The 21600-nt window shown below is 40.0% G+C and overlaps 1 protein-coding gene across 1 annotated transcript; it reads left to right on the top strand.

Annotated features, from left to right (window-relative positions):
* The first annotated feature begins 6477 nt into the window (after positions 1-6477).
* On the top strand, positions 6478-17182 carry LOC126095100 (NADH dehydrogenase [ubiquinone] 1 alpha subcomplex subunit 13). Its single transcript, XM_049909804.1, has 3 exons — positions 6478-6669; positions 6929-7079; positions 16887-17182. Exons 1-3 carry the CDS (start codon positions 6579-6581, stop codon positions 17092-17094), a joined length of 450 nt encoding a protein of 149 aa, XP_049765761.1. The 5' UTR covers positions 6478-6578; the 3' UTR covers positions 17095-17182.
* Positions 17183-21600: the final 4418 nt, after the last annotated feature.

Genomic DNA, 21600 nt, shown 5'->3' with positions numbered 1-21600 from the left:
ATCACTCAGGTGATGGAATCGCACCTGCTACTTTAGATAGGCTGCCTTCTTTCAGAACTCACATAAAAGTGCCCTTAATCCCTCCCTTGATCGCTTCAATCGAAAAGTCCGTCTCCACTTGACTCCCATAGTGTTCCGCTACTGTTTGCTTTTGCATTGACTGAAGGTCATCCCTGGCAAAAATATATCATTCTTATGTACTACTGGCATGATTTGACTCACCTTGATCACTTCCTGGATTAAACTAATATATTACGAAAATACTTAAACAAAGAAATGTAATAAACATTTCGTCACATTGATAAGATTCAAAATAAATGTAAATATAATTAGTCCACAAATAAATAAGCCAGTATTCTCACATTAAAAGACAACGAATTGTCACTAAATATTGTTTAAACAATTATTGATGCTTTCTTGACAAAAGCATCTTTTGGTTTTCTTTTCAATCGTGGTGTCTGTTAACACATGCGAATTATCGCTTTTAAATTAGCACAGTTTTTTTATTAGCCCTTGTAATCAACATTTAAATAAGGTTATTGGCAAAATGTTAAACTGTTGATGAAATAACTACACAAGTATGACAAAATGTGAGGTATTCGAGCTGTACTCACTAACTGTGTAAATATGGAGAATACAATGTTCTGACATACATTTGTGAAACAGAAAAGTTACAAAAGTCGTCAGAAGTCAATATGTAAAATTGGCACAGATGAGTGGCTCTCAGGGACGCTAATATTAGAGATATCGAATGTTGAAATTGCATAAAGTGTTTAAAAGTCTTTAATTCAGAGATTCATATTTGTTCACTAGGAAATATTAACTTCTGTAGTTTCAAAGGTATTGAAATATTGTTGTGTCAGTGGATGTGCCTCACTTATCTGAGATCACAGATGTATTCAGATTTGCGTTAATATTTCACTGTGAGCTATTATAGACTCTCAAAGGACTGTACGAAGCCATCTTTAAGATTCTCTGACACTACACCATTTCTTGAAGCATCCCCTGCACAGTGGCCATGCGAGTAACAACCATCAAAATTCTCAGCTTTTGGAATTTCCCCATTTCTGACAACACTGCTAGTCCTTGTACCTGGACTCGCTCATACTGGTCACCTAACTGGAAGGTGGAACTGCTGTGGCGCACCCTGAGACCTGGGCCCACTCGCGTTCAGCTGTACATCAAATGCATTGTAAATCATAGCAATACTGTGCTGCCGATTAACTCGCCTGAATAAACATAACGTTACAATATGAAGTCTCTTCCTTCCAGTAAATGCTTAAACTTTGTTACAGAAAGGTAAATTCCCAGAAATCCTCCGTCACAGGTGCTGTAAATGTTCTGGAGTTGACCCCATATCTATGAAAAGAATGTGATCGGTTTCCAATTTCCAGTCTCCAGTAGTTAGAGCATAGGACCAACAGCAATATCTGATGCTTCTGTGCATAGTGCTAGAGGTAACTCCAGGTTTGGAAAAGCCAGTAGTGCAGCATTTGCAGTAGCAGGTTTACATTTCTCGAATATTCTTCTCCCTTCTTCAGTCCACTGAATTCGTCTGTTATCTTCCATTTTTGCTCCCTTAAAACAGTCATGGAAGACAGCTTGAGTTTGCATCACATCTTTAAGGTAGCAATGAAAGCAGTTGATAATACCAAGAAATTTATGGAGGTATGGAACTGTTCAGGTAACGTGTGCTCCAAAATTGCTTGCACTTTCTAAGGTAGAGGACAGGATCTCTCTGGTTTTATCTAGTACCCTCGAATTCTTTTTCATTTACTCCCAAGATTGATTTTGAGAGATTGGTTGGAAGTCTGTAACTAGACAATCGCATGAGGCCCAGTTTGAGGTGTGCCCAGTTTTCTGCAATACTGGATGAGGCGATTAAAATGTCGTTCAGGTAAGGAAACACAAAATTCAGTCCAAACATAATCTCATTACTGAACCGCTGGAATATTGAAGTCATTACATGGAATTCATACAATCCAAATTATGTGATTATAGGAGTCTTGTGCTTATCTTCTTCAGCAATGGGGTTTAATGATAAGCCTTAAACAGATCACTTTTAGAAAATATGTTTTTGCCTTGCAGAAGACAGAAGAAATCTTCTATTTGAGGTACAGGATAAGAGCTGTGAATTATTCTTTCATTTAACCATTTGTAATTTCGACAGGGATGTATCAAGCCATCCTTCTTGGGTACCACATGAAGAAGACTAGCACAAGGGCTAGATGGCCTAATGGTGCCATTGCCCAGCACGAATTTAAAGTCTTGTTTCACCCCTCCCATACACTTTGGTGCAACTATCTTATCCTAGAAAACACAGTCGGGCATTCAGTTCTGATGTAGTGTACGAGATTATGTTTAATTTATAATTGTGTAACATATTTACTGGAGCTCGAAAAAATATTGCTTAACATTTTTTATTGACAGTTTCCAATAAATATCACTAACCACACACTGTTATGTGCTTTTGTTTTGATTGTCTTTTGTTGGTTTTTGGTCTTGCCAACTTCATAAACCTTAAATATTCTGTTCTGATTTCCATCATTGTGATTTCTACATATCAGTAATGTAACATCATCAGCTGGTGGTGTGTTCACACTAGGCATAGGAACAGAAAGCTGGCTAAAGCTGGAGATAAATTCTGCCGAAAATTTTACAGAGGCGCAAACCATGTTCAGAAAGGATAGATTAAATAAAAAAGGTGGTGGTGTGTTTGTGTCTGTTAGTAGTAGTTTACCTTGTTGAAGTTCAAATAGATAGTTCCTGCGAATTACTATGGGTAGAGGATATACTCAACAGCCATACCAAAATAATCATTGGCTCCTTCTACCGAGCCCACACGAATTGTAAGTGGTTGCAAAAACACAGTTGACCTCTTAGACTCAAATAATCCTGATCTAGTAGAGAGCGTCATGACGGATACAGGTCGTTGTAGCGAGGCTCAAAACAAGATCAACCAAAACCACTAAAAATAAACGCAAAATATATCTATTTAAACAGCAGATAAAAATTCGCTAGATACCTTCCTAAGAGACAGTCTCCACTCCTTCCAAACTAATTATGTAAGTTTACACCAGATATGGCTCATATTCAAAGATACGGTATCGACAGCAATAGATAGATTGATACAACATAAATTAATAAGAGACAGGACTGATCCACCATGGTGCACAAAACACGTCAGAATACTGTTGCAAAAGCAACGAAAAAAGCATGCCAAATTCAGAAGAATGCAAAATCCCCAAGACTGGCCAAGTTTCACGAAAGCTCGAAATTTAGTGTGGACGTCAATGCGAGATGCTTTTAATAGTTTTCACAATGAAATATTGTCTCAAAATATGGTAGAAAACCGAAAGAGATTCTGATCATATGTTAAGTACACCAGTGGCAAAAAACAGTTAATACCGTCACTGCACGATGGAAATGTTACCAATGATGATGCCACTATAGTGGAGTTACTGAATACAGTTTTCCGTAATTCCTTCACAAAAGAAGACGAAGTAAATATTCCAGAATTCGAAACCAGAACAGCTGTTAGCATGAGTGACATAAAAATAGATATCTTAGGTGTTGCGAAACAACTCAAACCACTTAAGAAAGGCAAGCCTTTTGGTCCAGATGGTATACCAGTCAGGTTACTCTCAGAGTATGCAGACACAATTCTGCCTTTCTTAGCAATTATATACAGCCACTCACTTGACAAAAGGTCTGTTCCTAAAGACTGGAAAGTAGCACAGGTCACATCAATATTCAAGAAAGGAAATAAGAGTAACCCTTTGAATAACAGACCCATATCACCGACTTCAATTTGCATTAGGATTTTGGAGCATATACTGTACTCGAACATTATGAATAACCTTGAAGAAAATGACTTATTGTTACATAACCAACATGGATTCTGAAAATATCGTTCTTGTGCAACATTCCCATTAAGTAATGAGTGTTGTCGACAAGGGATCTAAGATCGATTCCATATTCCTGGATTTGCAGAAGGATTTTGATACCGTTCCTCACAAGCGACTATTAATCAGATTGCGTGCATATGGAATATTGTCTCAGTTGTGTGACTGGATTCGTGATTTCCTCTCAGAGAGGTCACAGTTCATAGTGATAGATAGAAAATCATCGAGTAGATCAGAAGTGATATCTGACGTTCCGCAAGGTAGTGTAATAGACCCTCTGCTGTTCCTGATTGATATAAATGATCTAGGTGATAATCTAAGCAGCCCCCTTAGGTGTTTGCAGATGATTCTGTAATTTACCGTCTAGTAAAATCATCATACGATCAATTCCAATTACAAAATGATCTAGAGAGAATTTCTGTATGGTGCGAAAAGTGACAATTAGTACTAAACAAAGAAAAGTGCGAGTTCATCCACATGGGCACTAAAAGAAATCTGATAAATTTTGGGTATACGATAAATCGCACAAATCTAAGGGCTGTCAATTCGACTAAATGACTAGGAATTACAATTACTAGCAACTTAAATTGTAAAGACCACATAGATAATATTGTGGTGGAGGCGAACACTTACAAGATGCCACAAACCCACTAAAGAGACAGCCTACATTACACTTGTCCATCCTCTGCTGCAATCATGCTGCGTGGTATTGGATCCTTACCAGGTAGAATTGACGGAGGACATCGAAAGAGTGCAAAGAAGGGCAGCTCGGTTCGTGTTATCGCCCAATAGTGTGAGAGTGTCGCTAATGTGATACGCGAGTTGCGGTGGCAGTCACTGAAACAAAGGCGGTTTTCTTTGTGGCGAGATCTATTCACGAAATTTCAATCACCAACTTTTCTCTTCCGAATGCGTAATATTTTATTGACTCCAACCTACGCAGGGAGATATGACAGTCATAATAAAATAAGAGAAATCATAGCTCGAACGGAAAGATTTAGGCGTTCCTTTTTCCCACGCGCCATTTGAGAGTGGAATGGTAGAGAAGTAGTATGAAAATGGTTCGATGAACCCTCTGCCAGGCACTTAAGTGTGAATTGCAGAGTAACTATGTAGATGTAGATGCAGGTGTAGAATTTCAGCATGACATCATTTCGCATAGTGCAATACCAAACGGTGAAAGTGGTACAGAAAGGCGGAATTTGACACCAAAATTTAGGAACTAGCAATGATAAAGTTTAATGATGGGCAAAGCAAACTTGATAATGGATGTGATTTCTCGGGTTTTCTGGATGTGATTGATTGCTGGTTTGCTGAAGACCTGCAAGCACACCATTAACCAATAATTGATATTCTTCATCAATTTATGTTCTTATTTATATACACCACAGGCTTTTTCTCTACTCAGATATTTTAAAACCTAATTTATTTTTCGGTTTCAGAAAATGTTTCCCCTTGTAGGAGCACACGCAACAGAAGAAAAATCCCAATTCTCATGGAACATTCGCAACGTGACATGAAAACAGTGAAAATAGTGAAATAGAGACTAAGAGGAGGAAAAAGCACGAAATTCACTTACATGGCGTGAGTGGAGGCGGTAAAGATAAACTAATTTCAGATGTTAGCAGACGATGTCCCCGTCCGCCGCCCCCCTCCTCTCCCTCCCCCCCCCCCCACACACACATCTTCAAAATTAAAATTTCTTCTCAAGAAATCTTAAACTTCATGTTCTGTTCCGCCCCATCAAGTGTAACTCAACTTAAATACTTGCCTCTTGTCCAGTCTAATTTTTAATGTAATCTGCCCTCTTTCAATTCGCATGTATAGTTACACCTAGAATTTTAAAATAACAACAGCATTTAATACTACATTTCCCATAATATCGATCATACTGTTCCCTATCATTAATTCAGTTGTTTTGTGTTTGTTTTAAAAATTGTTTTCACATCTATGTGGATATAATGTGTTGCAGTTGTGGAGTAGTACATATTTGACACAACAGGGAGACACCACGAACATAAGTGATGAAATACACAAATAATTAATTAATAATGAAGTGAGTTATATTACAGAATTTCTCCATTAGGCTCCCTACGAAAAACATGCTAGTACATAAAATATTACATGTAATAAGATGGACGGTTGTACTTGGTGTAACACAGTTCTAGAGTCTAAACCGATGGATAAATAACAGAAAACACATAATGTAAAAACGTTTCAGTTCGGATGAATAAAATTATTGCACGTAAAACATTAATCAGACATGTAGCAAGTTCAGTATCTTTTACACGTGGAATGTATGTATCAGATCCTTCGTATCGTCGCTCGCCGTTAACAGACACAATTTGTGCAAATATTTACTGCATAGTTGTTTGAGATGTTTGATGTATTCCCTGACTTGTTCCCAACGTAAAACATTTTCCTCTAGCAATACACTGCATCTCTATGAATCATTAAGTTGGATTACAATCTAATTTGTTTTTGTATCTGGAGATAGATTCAATCGGCCGCATTTGTGTGAAGGGGCACCGGAGATACAAAAAAATGTTATCTTTGGAAATGCTCTATCTTTAAGTTTGTTAAGCCGTCTGCTGCGGGAGGTGGAGGTGATAGGTTTTGTGGTGTAGGTAACCGCTATTGCATAGAAAAAAACAGTATTTATTGTGAATCAAAATGTCAACTGCAAAAGTACAAGATATGCCTCCCCCAGGAGGCTATCAGTCAATAAAGTTCGCAAGGATACCTGCCAAGACATATTTTAGCGGTAACTATTATAGTGCATTTATTTGTAAAAAAGGGAAAAAACATTGTAGTAATAAAGAGACCAAGTCATGTATTTTGTATTGTGAAATTACTTAAGTGTACCATAAAATCAGCTTGTAGGCATGTGACATGTTGTTTCCTTGGCTATGACATTCCTGTTTATATAATATACATTTGGAGACACTGTACATAACTCTGCTCATCGTGTGCCAGTGGGCCTCGCATAATTAGTCAGTTACTTATATCGTAAACACTTCCAGGTTCGACTATGATACTAGGATACTTCGGAATAACCGCCGCTGGATTGTATGCATACTACTTGAACTATCGTCTTATTCGTCGTGAGGAGATCGAGATGAGAAGTGGACGACTTGCAGTTTTTCCAATGTTGCTTGCCGAAAGGGACAGAGAGTTAGTATTGTATCGTAAACGATAAGTATATAGTTTTATGTTGTATTATTGTGGTAAGCACACTTGGCATACTATGGTTTTGTTTACTCATATGTCAGGAGAGAGTGTGAGAGTGTAATTTTTTGAATGTGAATGTCTATTGTTTAATGGAATTTTTTAGAAGTCTCAGAGATGCGTTTTTGAGACCCATTGGCAAAGTTATCATAGTTCCCTATTAACACAATGATACCCAGTATATGACGACCAGAAAATGTGTAAGGTGTTTGCAAGAACATATGCTTTTCAGTAGTTAACTCTGTCATCTTCATTTCAACACTACTAATTTGGTGATAACTAGCAGTTAATCGACTATATGCTGACAATGAGTGAAGACCACATTAGTGGAATTAACAGTCAGATACTCATTACAGTACCATTCTGCCCGGGGACTGAGTATTTGTGTTGTCCTCATCATTTAGTCGTTATCATTTGTGACTGTGGCTAGACTGGACTGTGTGCAAAAATTGGGTTGCGTAATACTTGGGACTTTGTAAGGCACTGATGACCCTGCAGTTGAGCACCCCACAGACCAAAATCTTTGCAGTGCCACACTTCAACCTGGACTTCACACAGATAGCACCTCACCAAAAGCCCGACCCTATTACCTTAGTTTGCACTGTTATGTACAGTGTCTCACTCGTTGTGTTGTTATAGTATAACTGGAGCCAAGCTCAATTATTTTTCCACATTTGAACATTTTCATAGTAGAACTAGTACATTTGTGACCTTTTATGTACACACATTTAGAAGAAAACATCTGGCAGAGAGAAATATTGGAGTGTGTTATGGATAAAGCAATTAAATGATTATGCATCCTAATAGGTATTGTTGGTGATGAAAACTAAAGGTTTTGATTTGGATGGAGAGGCTTTGGGCATGCCTCCTTGAAGTGTGTTGAGATCCTTTCTGTTTATGTTGTATATTAATGACCTTGTGGACAGTATTAATGGTAAACTCAAACTTTTGCAGCAGACACAGTTACATGCACAGATGAGCCAGAATATTATGCCCATGTGGTTAGTAGCAAATTGGTTCACCTTTGCAATGCAGTACAGCAGAGATTGTATGTGATATGTCCATATGTAGGTCGTGTAAATCAGCCAGTGGTCACAATGCCCCTCATCAGACAGAACAGAGTTCTTCAGTGCAGATCTTTATGAATGTAGGAACTTCTTTCCCTTGGCCATGTCATGGGAGAAAAGCAAAACCAAGTGGTTTACAGAAACACTTCCCCCAGTTCCTGGTTTGCAGTCAGAGGGTCCTTTCTCTATGAAGTCAGTTTTCTTGGTGGAGAATATTGACAACATATTTTGAGAAATCTCTTTCCTTAGAAAATTAGAAAGTGGTTCCATCTCAGTTGAAACAGTGTATCCTATCCAGTACTCAGCATTACTCTCCTGTAACACTCGGTAAGAGTCTAAACATAGTACAAGATATATTTTTTCAGCAGGACCTAACACTGCAGGCAGATAAGGAACTATGCAAATACTTGAAGAAATGTGGGATCCAGTTCATACGCCGAAGCCTGCCAGGCAGCTAGATTGACACTTGAGGTATTCACCCTCATTTTTGAGGGGAATTTGCTTCCAGAAGAGGTCAAAATCAAGGTTTGCTGCTGTGATGTGAAGCTGTATTTCTACCCTTGAGCCGGCCACTGTGGCCAAGCGGTTCTAGGTGCTTCAGTCCGGAACCGTGCGACTGCTACGGTAGCAGGTTCAAATCCTGCCTCGGGCATGGATGTGTGCGATGTGCTTAGGTTAATCTTGTTTAAGTAGTTCTAAGTTCTAGGGGACTGATGTCCTCAGATGTTAAGTCCCATAGTGCTCAGAGCCATTTTCTACCCTCTATTTGGTGCTTTAAAAAGAAATGCTTTGGACATATGTCTTCAAGGTGTATATATATGACCCATTTTCTGAAGGCTGTGGTTGGCCACTTTGCAGAAACTCATCATGTGTACTGCCTTGTAGAAATGACCTCCTTCCATGATTCTTGCAGTGTTGTACCCTAATTAAAGAATGTAAAATCCAGGAACTGGTGGCTTCCCTCACTCAGTTCCTGCAGCATGACCTGTGGATCTGTGGGAACCTCGACTCCCCGCACCTGGACAGTGACAAGGCTACCTTTCAGGAACCATCTCCCCAGAAGTCTCCAGGCCAGTGACCCAGAAATAGCCTGTGGCAGAGGGAGCCACAGACTTTGGATCCCAGACTGCCTGCTCCTCTGCAGTTCCTATGCACTTGTGGATAAGGCTTCACAATATGATCGACTGCCAATTGTAGTGACCCTAGAGGTGCTATATTGCCCCACATCAGAATGCTCTGAATCGATGTTTGTTAATGTTGTTCCACCACACCATTGACGAGTGGTGTTGGTGCATGACCTGTCCTCCTGGCCCCTCACACATAATCAGAACACCATTAATGTGATAGTACAATGGAACTACAATGGCTATTACTGTCACCCTCCAGAACTGCAGTGGATATTAATGTCACCCGCAAAACTACAACTAATTTGCTTCTGGTCTGCGATCTGTTGATCTCCAAGATTTCATTGACGAGCTTCCTCCAACTCTTGAAGGCTACTGTGCATTCTGTCAGAAACTTATTCATTCAGAGAGAGAACCTGGAGGGGTCTTTATGCCGGTTCACACACATGTCGACAGTGAGTGAATTCTTGTCTCTACCACATTTGAAACAACAACAATGCAAGTGTGCAGCAATCACCATTTGTAACATTTATTTACCCTCAAGCGGGACTCTTACATACCTTGGGATGATCGAGCATCTCCTCCCCCCAACCCCACCCACACACACAACCCTCCATCTCCTGTCTCCTACGTGAGGATTATGGTGTGCACCACCCACTGTGGGGAAGTGCAATTTTATATGTTAAGGACCTTCTGATTGGCCAGCTTCTTTCAGATTGTGATCTTTGTCTCCTCAATGATGGTACTTCTACCCACTTCAGTGTCCTCCGTGTCACCTTTTCAGCCATTTACCATATAGTTTCTTTCTCCAGTCATGTGATATAGCTACATCGGCCACTACATAATAATCTTTGTGATAGTGACCACTTTCCGGTTGACTTTGTCACTTTTTCATCATTGCCCGACAGACCAGTAACGACAATGGGCACTTCAGTGAGCTGACTGGCAGTTGTATATCTCTGCTATCAACTTCATCTTCTGTATGTCAAACTGCATCGGTGAGGTTGTGGGAGACATCTCTAATGTGATCAACTGTGCAACTGAAACTGTTGTTTCCCTTTCTACACGACACTATTGGCTGTAGCCTTGGCGGGCCAAATATATTCAACAGCCATTTAGAATCGTCAAAGTACCCCGCAATATCTTCACGGGCCACCCTTATCACTTTTAAGCACTTTGTGCTAAGGCTCACTATCTAATTAAACACAGGACGCACTTTGTGACAGTGACAGCATCCTATTCTCAGCAGGCTACCTTTTGAACACACAAAAGACAAGTAAAAAACCTCTCTTTATCCTTTACCCTCATTATGCCGGATTATGTAATGAACTTTTCCCTGAGGCAAACTGCTTCAGGCTCTTGACTCATCACACAGTATGCCCCTAGGTTCAATTTCAGTTCATAATCAGTAATTCACCATTTACTCACAGGGTCTTCAATTGTTTTTGGCTAGAAGATGCTTATCCTCCACAGTGGCAAGATGTATCATTGTCCCAGTCCTTCAACGCCAACATGTCATTGCAGTGGTTTTTTTGTGCACACATAAAGCATGTGACACAGCTAGGCACCGTCGCATTTTACGTACTCTCTATTACTGGGGCTTTTAAGGTTCCCTACTGTCTTTTGTTCGTCACTTTTTGTACCACTGATTGTTATGAGTTAGAGTTGGTACATCATTGAGATCCCCATGGGTCTTAAGAGAATAGCTTCTTCAGAGCTTTGTGTTGGATTTTACACTCTTTCTCATCGTCATCAGTGACCTCTGTCGAACCCCCCCCCCCCCCCCCCCTCCGTGCTGTATGTTGAGAAAGTGTAGAGAACCAGCATTTGAAGCTGACTGCAGAACTATTCTGCTACTGCCAACGTACATTTTGAATAAGGATCACAAAGACAAAATAAATTAGGAGTTGTACAGAGGCAAACACACAGTTACTTTTCACTCGCTGTATTTGCAGGTAGAACAATGAAGGAAACAACTAGTAGTGTTACAAGGTACACTCGGAGGTGCACTGTATGGTGGCTTGCAAAGTATGTGTATAGATGTAGGTGGTATAGCTCCTAATGTGTAGCCTTGGGCGAACATCAGCTCCAAGGTGCCATCTGAAAGCTTCTCTTTCACCATTTCCCATGACTTCCAAATATCTCCCTCAAAGACGTGAGTCATGCATTTCTGTTGCTGTACCACAATCCATCCTGACCTAGAACTTGGGTACACAGTTCTTCAATATTGTTGCACAGTCCCAACATTTTTCGACTCCTGTTTGACAAGAATGTGACTTGGCTGCTCCATATTAGTCAACTAAAGACTAACTGCATGTGAAGGCTTAACTCTGTGCTTCTGTGTCCACAGCTCAGGTTGCAGATTGCGCTATTCTCCTTCATATCTACCGGGTTCTGGTCCAGTCCCACTTGCCAAGTCTATGGTTTGGTGGTGCCTTCAGCTCTGAAATTGGTAGACCCGTTCTATCATTGTGGAGTTCGACTGGCAGCTGTCGTCTACCAGACTAGTCCCATTGACAAGTCTCCTTGCTGAAGCGAGAATGTTACATCTTCAGTTCTCATGCTATGAACTCTCGCTCAACTATGCTTTGCTATTTGACAGTTTTGTGATCATCAAACATACCCTACTCTTTTTGTACATGAGGGGCACCAACTCCCTAAGACCTGCCTTCTCGTAGGATTACCAGTTGGAATGCATCTCATAACTCTCTGCCAGGAGCTCCGCCTATCCTCATTAGAGTGCACTCCCTTTGTTTTCTTGTACTGGCCCTGGGAGAGCAAGGGGGGGGGGGGGGTCTTCATGTTGGTTTGCACAGAAGTCTGCGAGTGGATTCCTCTCTGTACCATGTTGGAAGCAATAGAGATAAAAGTGCAAAGTAGACCACCCTTTATAACATTTTATTTACGTCCAGGCAGGGCACTTACTTCCCTTGAGATGACCACTTTAATCCAATGGCTCTTCTGAATCCCCACCCCAACCCCTTTTCTTCTACTTGGAGATTTCAGTGCACTCCACCCTCAGTCAGGAAGTTACACTTCATATGCTAGGAACCTTCTTATTGACCAATCTGTACCTTCTTAATGAAGGTACATCTACCCACTTCCATGCTTCTCATGGCACCTTTTCAGCTATTGACCATATGATCTCTTCTCCCAGTCTCATGGCTTTGCTACTTTTGTCGCTCCACAGTGATCTTAGTGACAGTGACCATTTTGTGGTGATCTTCTCACTTTCTTGTCACCACCTAATGGACAAGTAACCACAGTGGGCTCCTCGAGCAGGCAACTGGCAGATGTGTACCTTTGCTGTCACCTTCATCCCATTCTGTTAGAGTGCAATGACGAGGTTTTGGGAGATGTGACCAATGTAATCAGCCACACTGCTGGAATTGTTCCATTTTGTACAGGCGCACTTTGTCGCCAGTCAGTCCCACGATGGAACAAAGACATTGCAATGGATATATGGGTCATTGTAGGGTCCTGTAATGTCTCGAGCAGCATTCTTCACAGCCCACCCTCCTCACTTTTAAGTGACTCCTTGCTAAGGCTTGCTATCTAATTAAATGTGACAAGAAGCAAGGCTGGGAGTCGTCCTTGAGAACGTATGCATCTTCCTCCCAGGTGTGAGAGAAGTTCTGTACTCTTCCTGGCTGCCAAAGATCAACAACTGTTCTAGGTTTCATACTTCAGTGTGGTCTCCATACCGGTACGTCAGTTCTTGCTTAACACCTTGCTGCACACTTTGTGGCAGCATTGATAGCCTGTTCTTACCTAGTTACATTTCTAACACAGAAATTATAAGTTGAAAGTATCCTCCCCTAAATTTCACCATTGCCAAGCTGAATTATATAATGAACCTTTCACTGACTGGGAACTGCTTCAGGCTCTTGCCTCATCTCACTGTAAGGCTCCAGGCCCTGATTTAATTTGCGTTACTTTCCAATCCTAAAGCCATGCAGAAACCCAATGACCGATTAAACTCACCTACGTGTTCGCCTCCTTACCACTTGGAATGCATATGCATCTCACAACCCTCTGTCAGGATGTCTGCATAACCTTCTGAGAATGCTTTCCTGCACACATCACTTTGATTGGTACCCAGGCTGTGCGTTAAGACTGGTCTATTCCAAGGTCCTAAAGTTTCAGTTGCTCCCAAGACCTGTCAGTATTTTTTCCTTTCAGTTCTCAGAGAGTATAAGAGTGCTGCCATCATTTACACTAATGGCTCTAAAACCTGAATGGGAGGAGCATGCTCTTAAATCTCCTGCCAGTCAGGAACAACATTCATTGCCGGGAGCATGTAGTGTTTTCACAGCGGAGCTTGTAGCCATTAACATAGATCTACATTTAACTAAACAAACTTCCCTGGATTGCATTTTAATTTGCAGGGACTCAGTGAGCAATTTCCAGGCCTTAATCACTGTTACAATTGTTGCCCTGTGATATCTGCCATTCATCACTTTCTCTCTGATGTTATCAAACAGTGGAAAATCCAGGATTGAATGTAACCATATTATGTAAAGGATAGTTGCGTTTCACCATAACGTGGAGATTTCGAGTTGCAGATAGGTGCAACAAAACGACTGTCACAAAATGAGCTTCTGGGCAACAGGGCCTTTGTTGAAAAAACACACACACACACACACACACAGCTGAAGCCACACTCATGTGTGACAGTCTTTTTGTTTTGCATATCTGTGACTTGGCATGTCCACTGTATCGTTAGTAGCAACTGTCCTTTTCATAAATTTGTCTCACGTACCTTAGGTGGACTGCGTGTTTGGTTGTTTTTCTGTGTGTCCTATGTCACTTGGGTACCTCAGGGAATCAACAAGCAGACCATTTGTCTAGAGAAGCAATTTCTCATCCCAAATTAGCTTTGAGAATCCCTGGCGTAGATTTGGGGTTTCTCTTGCCACAGATTAGTCCTGGGACACTCACTCAGATATGGAACAGCATATGGTGGGCTACTGCCCCTCTAATAAACTCTGGCCTATCAAGGAGATTAGTGCTGCATGGTGAAAGACTCAGGGGTCAGAGAGCTGTGGGTGGGATGGCTCCTGTCACATGCGGAGTTGTTGGGATACCTTCCTGCTGTGTTACTTATTTATGTCACTTTTTAAATTGATGGGTCCAACTGATGTCCATTACATTTCAGCCTTCTCACTTTTGTTGTTGTGAATCTCCCAACTAGGAGGTATTCTTTACTCTATTGTTGTCTTCACCCTTGGGGCTGAGATGCGGGTGGGGTTTCTCTTGCCACAGATGAGCTCTGGGGCACTCCTCGTCTGCTGTCATGTAAGTACTGGCCCAACCCATATATTTTTCCATTAATTATTTCTCAGTCCAGGCATCAGTAGTATCTTGACTGCCTTGATTTTATTGCTCCTTCATGCTCCTGGTGGACATCACTAACTCCAGATGACATACCCCTGGACTGAGGGACTGTTGACTTTGCTGTTTAGTGCCCTAACCATCTGCTAACCAACCAGCTGCAGTGACGTGTAGGACTTTGTTTGTGACTGAACTATCTTACAAAAATGGTTTGGATAACAAAAGCCATTGTGAATCACTGTTTAACAAAAATCCATTGTAAAGTAGGGTTAATATACTATTAATGTGGAAGTCTATTTATTTATAAAAGGTTGACAGCAACTGGTTTGTTGTGATGTGGCAGCAAGATTTATAGTGTTTTGGGAGTGACTATTGCAGCAGTATAACATCCTTGTTACTGTTTCCAACCTGCAGGTTTGTTTCTGACATGATGTTGAGGTGGATATGCACCAATTTTCCAATCTGAAGTTACTACTGTACAATTTGCAAATGTGATTGATGAGGTGTGTTCACTTGTACTGAAGAAAATGTACTCTATTCTTCTTCCCTAGCTCCTTGCTTTATTTAAATGAACATCATCTCTCGCCAGGATGTTGCAGTTTCGTTTTGCCACTCTGTGTGATGTAGAATATTAACTTACTGAATTTAGTCCTATTACGTATCTATTTAGCAGCACTGTCAGTGCTAAAGTGAAACTGAGTGATGTTCAAACCATCAAATATTTGTACTTGCCTGCCACACTTCATCCTTTCTTATGGGTGTAATCTACATCTATACTCTGCAAGCCACCTTACTTCTGATAGCACTATTACCTTCCTTGTCCTCTCATGTGATGTCAGTGTGTGCAGTGCAGACTGATACCACTATCAACATCAAACATATCAGTTAGCGATACATAACAAAATCTTAAAGACAATGGAAGTTGCAGAATTATGGAATGTGTTGAGTGTATGTATGATGGCTTTTATTAGGGAAGGGAACAACATGAGTTTAAGAGTGAACGCACATCCCAGACTGTGGTGAATATCCTTTATTTGTGAGACGCTAATGTTACTGATAGTGAGACCAAGATTGATGCCATGTATCTTGATACAGATGGACTTGTTAACTATTGGGGACTTATGACCTAAGATGTTGAGTCCCATAGTGCTCAGAGCCATTTGTTAACTGTACCAGATGCCTTTTATATTGATAAAATCAAGAGTGCGCCCAGGATCTGAACTTGGAGGGGGTGAAATAGTTCAGAAATTTCATGACAACTGTTTCTGGGTACACATGCTACTAATCAGCGTTCACTACATGTCCTACCTCTCTTCAAACAGGTGTTGAATTGATAAGTTTGTATTCGGGGTGTAGCAGGATGCGACTTCAGTTTGACTTTTTTTCAGGGGAGAGGGAGCTTCTCTTCCCTCCCCCACTGGATATGCCCACAGATAGAATCTTAACTGCTCCATTTTCAAGCCATAAATTGAATAATGTAACACCTTGCAAGAAAATCAAGCTTTAGTTCACTTCTAATAGGCCAATTCTCAACTGAAATAAAATGAAATGTATTCAGTTTCTTACAGAGAGTTCTGTTGACACTTACATTGTACTAGAAAGAGTGATTTTGTAGTCTCATTATGTAAGATTTGTAAATAATTAAAACACACACACACACACACACACACACACACACACACACACACACACACACACACACAAACAAACTTGCTGAGAGGGGGGGGGGGGTTCTCTGTATCAGTTGTAGATTTCTGAGCCATAGGTGCAGTTGTATCAGAAGGGTATCTGTGGAGAGGCCAGACTAATGTCTGACTACTTAGAAGCAAGTTGTGATCAGGAAAATGCATATCAATAATGCTGGTAGGGTTAGGAATTAGGAAAGATAAGAGTGGCTTGAAGTTAAATATAGGGGGTATTGGTCAGGACAGTGGCACAATAGAATTTCTGGTTGGGTGAGTACAGGAGTGAGCTTTCCTGGCTGCAGATCCGTGTAAGAAAATTCCACCCTCTGCAGCCTACTACTTTTCTCTCATAACTGCTATTTATTTGATCCCAACAGCTTTTAAAATTTGTGCACTGGAAATAAACTCTGTGCAACATTGAAAAACATGTGAGGAAGACAGAATTAAAATTTATGCATTAAGAAATTATGCTTATTTAGTTGGTAGTAAATGGTGTTTTGTTGTTTTCTAAGACTCGTCAACAATTAAGCTTTTACATTTCAGATACTTGAAACAACTCCGACGTAACAGAGATGAAGAAGCTAGTCTCATGTCTAAAGTAGAAGGCTGGGAAGTTGGTACATACTATGGAGAGCCGGTATATAAAACTCTTCCAAAAGACACTTTAGTGGACCCAATGTACCAAGAATATTATGCTCATTCCTCATATGGAGATGCAGTTCGACGTTACAATCTGAAGAATTGGTCATAAATGTATTAAGAAGATACATTTTAAATTAGTACTGTACATGTACATGTTGTGGCAGTGTAAATATATAATAAATGTGTAACTTCTTTAATTGGAATACTTAACTAGCAAATGATAGTTTGGTTCATGACATATCGAACTGTGGCAAGAACAGTGACTAATCTCAAAAATGCAACTCTTCAGAAAACTCAAAGAAATAATTATGTAAGACCTATATTGAAATATTATAAGCCTCCTTTAAATTTCAAGTAAGTACTGTTGGCAGTACATTGTGTTATACTTTTCATGCGCGTTATGCACTTCACACATATTTTTCAGTGACCTAAGCTAATAATACGATTTTTTGACTTATCACTTTTCTTGCTGGTGTGTGAATTATTCTTTCAAAATGAGTTTTTACTTTTGACAGTAGAAAAGAAAAAGGCCAAGTGTTTCAGTTACATTAACATGTTGATTTTATCTAACTGTTGGGTATTTGAAAACAAAAGATGGTGATAGTTAGACCCACAAGCAAGACAGTAATATAAAACAAAAAAAGTTGTGTTCACACATTCTGCCATGTACAGTCAGCAGCTTAGGTTATCAATGCCTTGTCATCTGGGAAATTGTACTCTTACTATGCATGTTTACAGTAAGTGTATATGCCTACTGCACAACAAGCCATTGATTTTTGATTAAGCTGATTGTAAAGACTTAAGTGTATATGGCATTATGTAATGAGTATTTACAGTTTTATCTGTACATGATTTTTTAAAGTGCAAGTTTAGGAGGTTATCAGACACCTAAAAGGTACTGTATAGGAGTTTTATTGTTAAAGCCTAGTGCATCAGTTATCACTATTTGAAAAATTCGTATGTAGGTGTTCTCACATATATTTCTGGGGTATTTTTCAGTCTTTTATGATTTCTGGATTGATCTGCATCTTATCTGAATGCTATAAAATAATGGCCAATACTTGGTGCAGGAGGTGAAATTTCAGTTTTGCCAATAGACACACACAAAAGTACATACACTATCCCAAGTTTCAGAATTAATAGTCCTTTCTCTGGGAGAAGAGAGGAGCAGATTGGGGAAGGTTAAAAAACAAGGGTAGGTCACGCAGAGTCCAGAATGAAAGCTACTCACTTATGAGGAGGAAGTTTTCTTGAGTGAGTTTTCCTTCTGCAATCAATTGTCTCACACGAAAGCTTCAAATCCCTATAATAAAGTTTTCACTTTTTTGTCAGTTTTTCCATTTCTCAAGGACCTTAAAGTGGTGATTAAGTAACATGTAGTTGGACTGTTCATTGTCTTATGCTTCTCAAACAGTTGCAACTCATGATTCTGTAAAAGTAAGTTTTGTAAGTGTAAAACATGCATGATGCTTCTGGATAAATGTTTGCACTGTCATAATTGACAGTAATAAATGTTAAAAACTGCCTGAAGCAACTGACAGTTGAATGTATGAGCTGCTGAAGATGTATCCAGCAGGACAAATAACTACTTATTAGTTGCCAGGTTACTAGTTGGTCTACAGATGACTAGATTTAGATGGATGAGTCACAGTTGTTTCATGGTATGGACCAGTTGATAAAGTTGTAAAATCCCTGGAAGCAGATTATAGTTTTCATCGAGACAACATCCAGGATGATCAGAGTTCTGTATGCAGGTTAGGTGCATTATAGTGCCACAGATTCGCTCACTGACTTTCCACTCCCCTACAGAGGGTATGACTTCTATTAATGTCTATGTGAAAGCTTTTATCACTCTACCATGTAAATTCAAAATGGTAGAACATTAACAGTGGTGCACCTTTTCATAAGGCAAGAAATGTAAAAGCATAATTAACTGACCATAACAGCGGAAAGCATTTAACACGTAAAGGCTAATCAAGAAAAATTATTTAACATTAAATAATACTATGGTACCAACAAAATACCAAGTAATTCCATACATTATTTTCTTTTAACATAAAACAAAAATTAACATGGCAAGATTTTGCTTTTCAGGTGAACAAACACTTGCGTACTGCAGTGATGATATCCAACACAAAAGTGACATGTCTTGCATCTGTAATTTAGACTACCATTGAATTCCCCCAGTACATTTTTTTGTCATACAGTAAGACCAAATTTTTTCTTGACTTATTGAGATATCTGGTGGGGTATGGGTCATATTGCAATGACAGTCTCATTAACAAAAATGAACTAAAGAGAAGCAATTCTGTCACATGTATTGAGCACATTTTTCAAAAGAGGTAGCCATATATGCTCTGGGGGCACAGCAGCTAAGGGCTTATTTGTTTGTAGCATGATTGTCACAGCTTCATATTATTGTGCAACATTGTCAGTGAAAATGGCCAAGTTCAAGACTATTTCATGCTTTAACTTCTTTGTAAACAGGGAAGGGTCTTCACTTAAAGATTTTTCCCATAAAAAACACTATGTTATGATTTGCATGATATGAACATTGCGACATGAATGGTACCAGTCCATGTAATATGATTACCCTTTAAAAACTGATCCATATATGAGGGAAAAGCTGGCACCAGTATGACAGTTGATTTGAATACCACTGTGTTTTACTAGGGATGGTCCTATTGTAAGGTAGTTTATTGCTGCCTTCTTCTGACCTTTGAACTGACTTGTCCAGCCAGTTACTGGGAGACCTACAATTCAATGTGGATTTTGAACAATGGTGTAAGTCATTATTTTTCACATCAAACATTGTCAGAGGTGGAAAAAGTTAAAAGTGATTAATAAAAATCCTAAGACTGATGGGTGATAGAACCAGTGAGTTTGTACAGTGATTATAGTTTTCATGGGAGCCATGGCTTCTAACATTAAAGAATAAGCAACAATCACTATTATGAAAAGGCAAGATTGCTCCTCACCATATGGAGGATTATTTTATTTAGCATATGGCAACTTTCGTGTTCATGTTTAAGCCTGGAGATCTGTAGTAGATAAGTCTGGCTGCCAGCTCTGATACTCTAGCACCACCCAGGGGATACATGGGAGCTTATGGTGTGCTGTGGATGCGAGTATCTTCATCTTCTTCATTCTTCATCATTATCTTCAAGGAGGAGAAGTTGAGTCACAGACAGCATCAATGAAAAGAGTGCTATACATTTGAGCTTTCTGCAAAAAGGCCTTCTTCTAAATTAGAAATCACATTCACTGCTGGGGCAGAAAGAGGGAGGGTGTAGTGCTGTTTGTGGGAGCATGCAGGGACTTGGTGGGGATATGGTAGGATTGCTTTGTGTAGTTGGGAGATTTGAAGGGAAGGAAGGGAGGGGGCGGGTGCTTAGAGGAGATATAGAGAAGGGGAAAAAGACTAGTGGATGCGTTGGTGGAATAGAGTGCTGCGCTTTACATAGGCATGACAGCCAAGATGTCTGTCTGTATGAGTGGCCACCAACAAACTGTGGCCAAAAAACACGCTTCACCCAGTTGCTGAATGTCGTACACAGTGTGCTTCACTTCAACAATTGCTTCACAGTCTGCACCATCGGGATCCTTCCTTCCCATAAGCCCCCTGGTCTCAGCCTTCACTAGCCCCATGGGTACTGGCTAGTCCCTGACCTTCACTCACCTATCCCATTCTGTGCTCCCACTCCAGCACTTCACAACCTTCTTTTCCACCAACAGACCCACTAGTCATTTTTTTTCCCCTCTACTCTGTGTCTTTCCTACCTCCACGCCGCCAAACCCCCTAAAATCTCCCGACTGCACCTTACAGCCCTACCCTGTCCACACCATGTTGGGACCTTTGCTTTTCATGTTGTATTTAATGCCTTGCAGACAAATTAAAAGTAACGTCATACATTTTGCAGATGATGCTGTTATCTACAACAAATGGTGTCTGAACAAAGCTGCATAAATATTCAGTCAGTTCTTGATAAGATTTCAAAGTGATGTAGAGATTGGGAACTTGCTTTAAATGTTCAGAAATGTAAAATTGTGCACTTCACAAAATGAAAAACTGTAATGTCATACGACTGTAATATCAATGAGTCAGTTGGAATCAGCCAGTTCATATAAATACCTCGTCGTAACACTTTGCATGGATATAAAATGGAATGATCACATAGGTTCAGTTGTGGGAAAGCAGGTGTTAAACTGTGGTTTATTGGGAGAATACTGGAGAAGTGCAAGGAACATGTACAGAGAAGGGCAGTATGAATGGTCACAGGTTTGTTTGCTCCATTAGAAAGTGTCACAGAGTTACCAAAGAAACTGAACTGGCAGACCGTTGAAGATAGATATGAACTATCCCGAGAAAGTCTACTAACAAAGTTTCAAGAACTGGATTTGAAGATGACGTTAGGAATATACAACATCCCCCTATGTATCGCTCCCATAGGGATCGTGAGGATAAGATTAGAGTAATTACAGGATACACAGAGGCATTCAAACAGTCATTCTTCCCTCGCTCCCTACATGAATGGATTGGAAGAAACCCTTATAACTGGTACAATGGAACATACCCTACTGCCTTGAACTTCATAGTGACCTGCAGGATGTAGAT

Source organism: Schistocerca cancellata, chromosome 8 (genome assembly GCF_023864275.1).
Source record: "Schistocerca cancellata isolate TAMUIC-IGC-003103 chromosome 8, iqSchCanc2.1, whole genome shotgun sequence".
Taxonomy (NCBI): domain Eukaryota; kingdom Metazoa; phylum Arthropoda; class Insecta; order Orthoptera; family Acrididae; genus Schistocerca; species Schistocerca cancellata.
Note: the sequence above shows the minus strand (reverse complement) of the source record. Positions and strands in the feature narration are given on the sequence as shown.

What these genes read in the sequence shown, in the direction of transcription:
- LOC126095100 (XM_049909804.1), top strand. Translation starts at nt 6,579, where the DNA reads ATGTCAACTGCAAAAGTACAAGATATGCCTCCCCCAGGAGGCTATCAG. An exon ending in TGCCAAGACATATTTTAGCG is followed by an intron (nt 6,670 to 6,928) that starts GTAACTATTATA and finishes AAACACTTCCAG; the next exon opens with GTTCGACTATGATACTAGGA. An exon ending in CTTGCCGAAAGGGACAGAGA is followed by an intron (nt 7,080 to 16,886) that starts GTTAGTATTGTA and finishes TTTACATTTCAG; the next exon opens with ATACTTGAAACAACTCCGAC.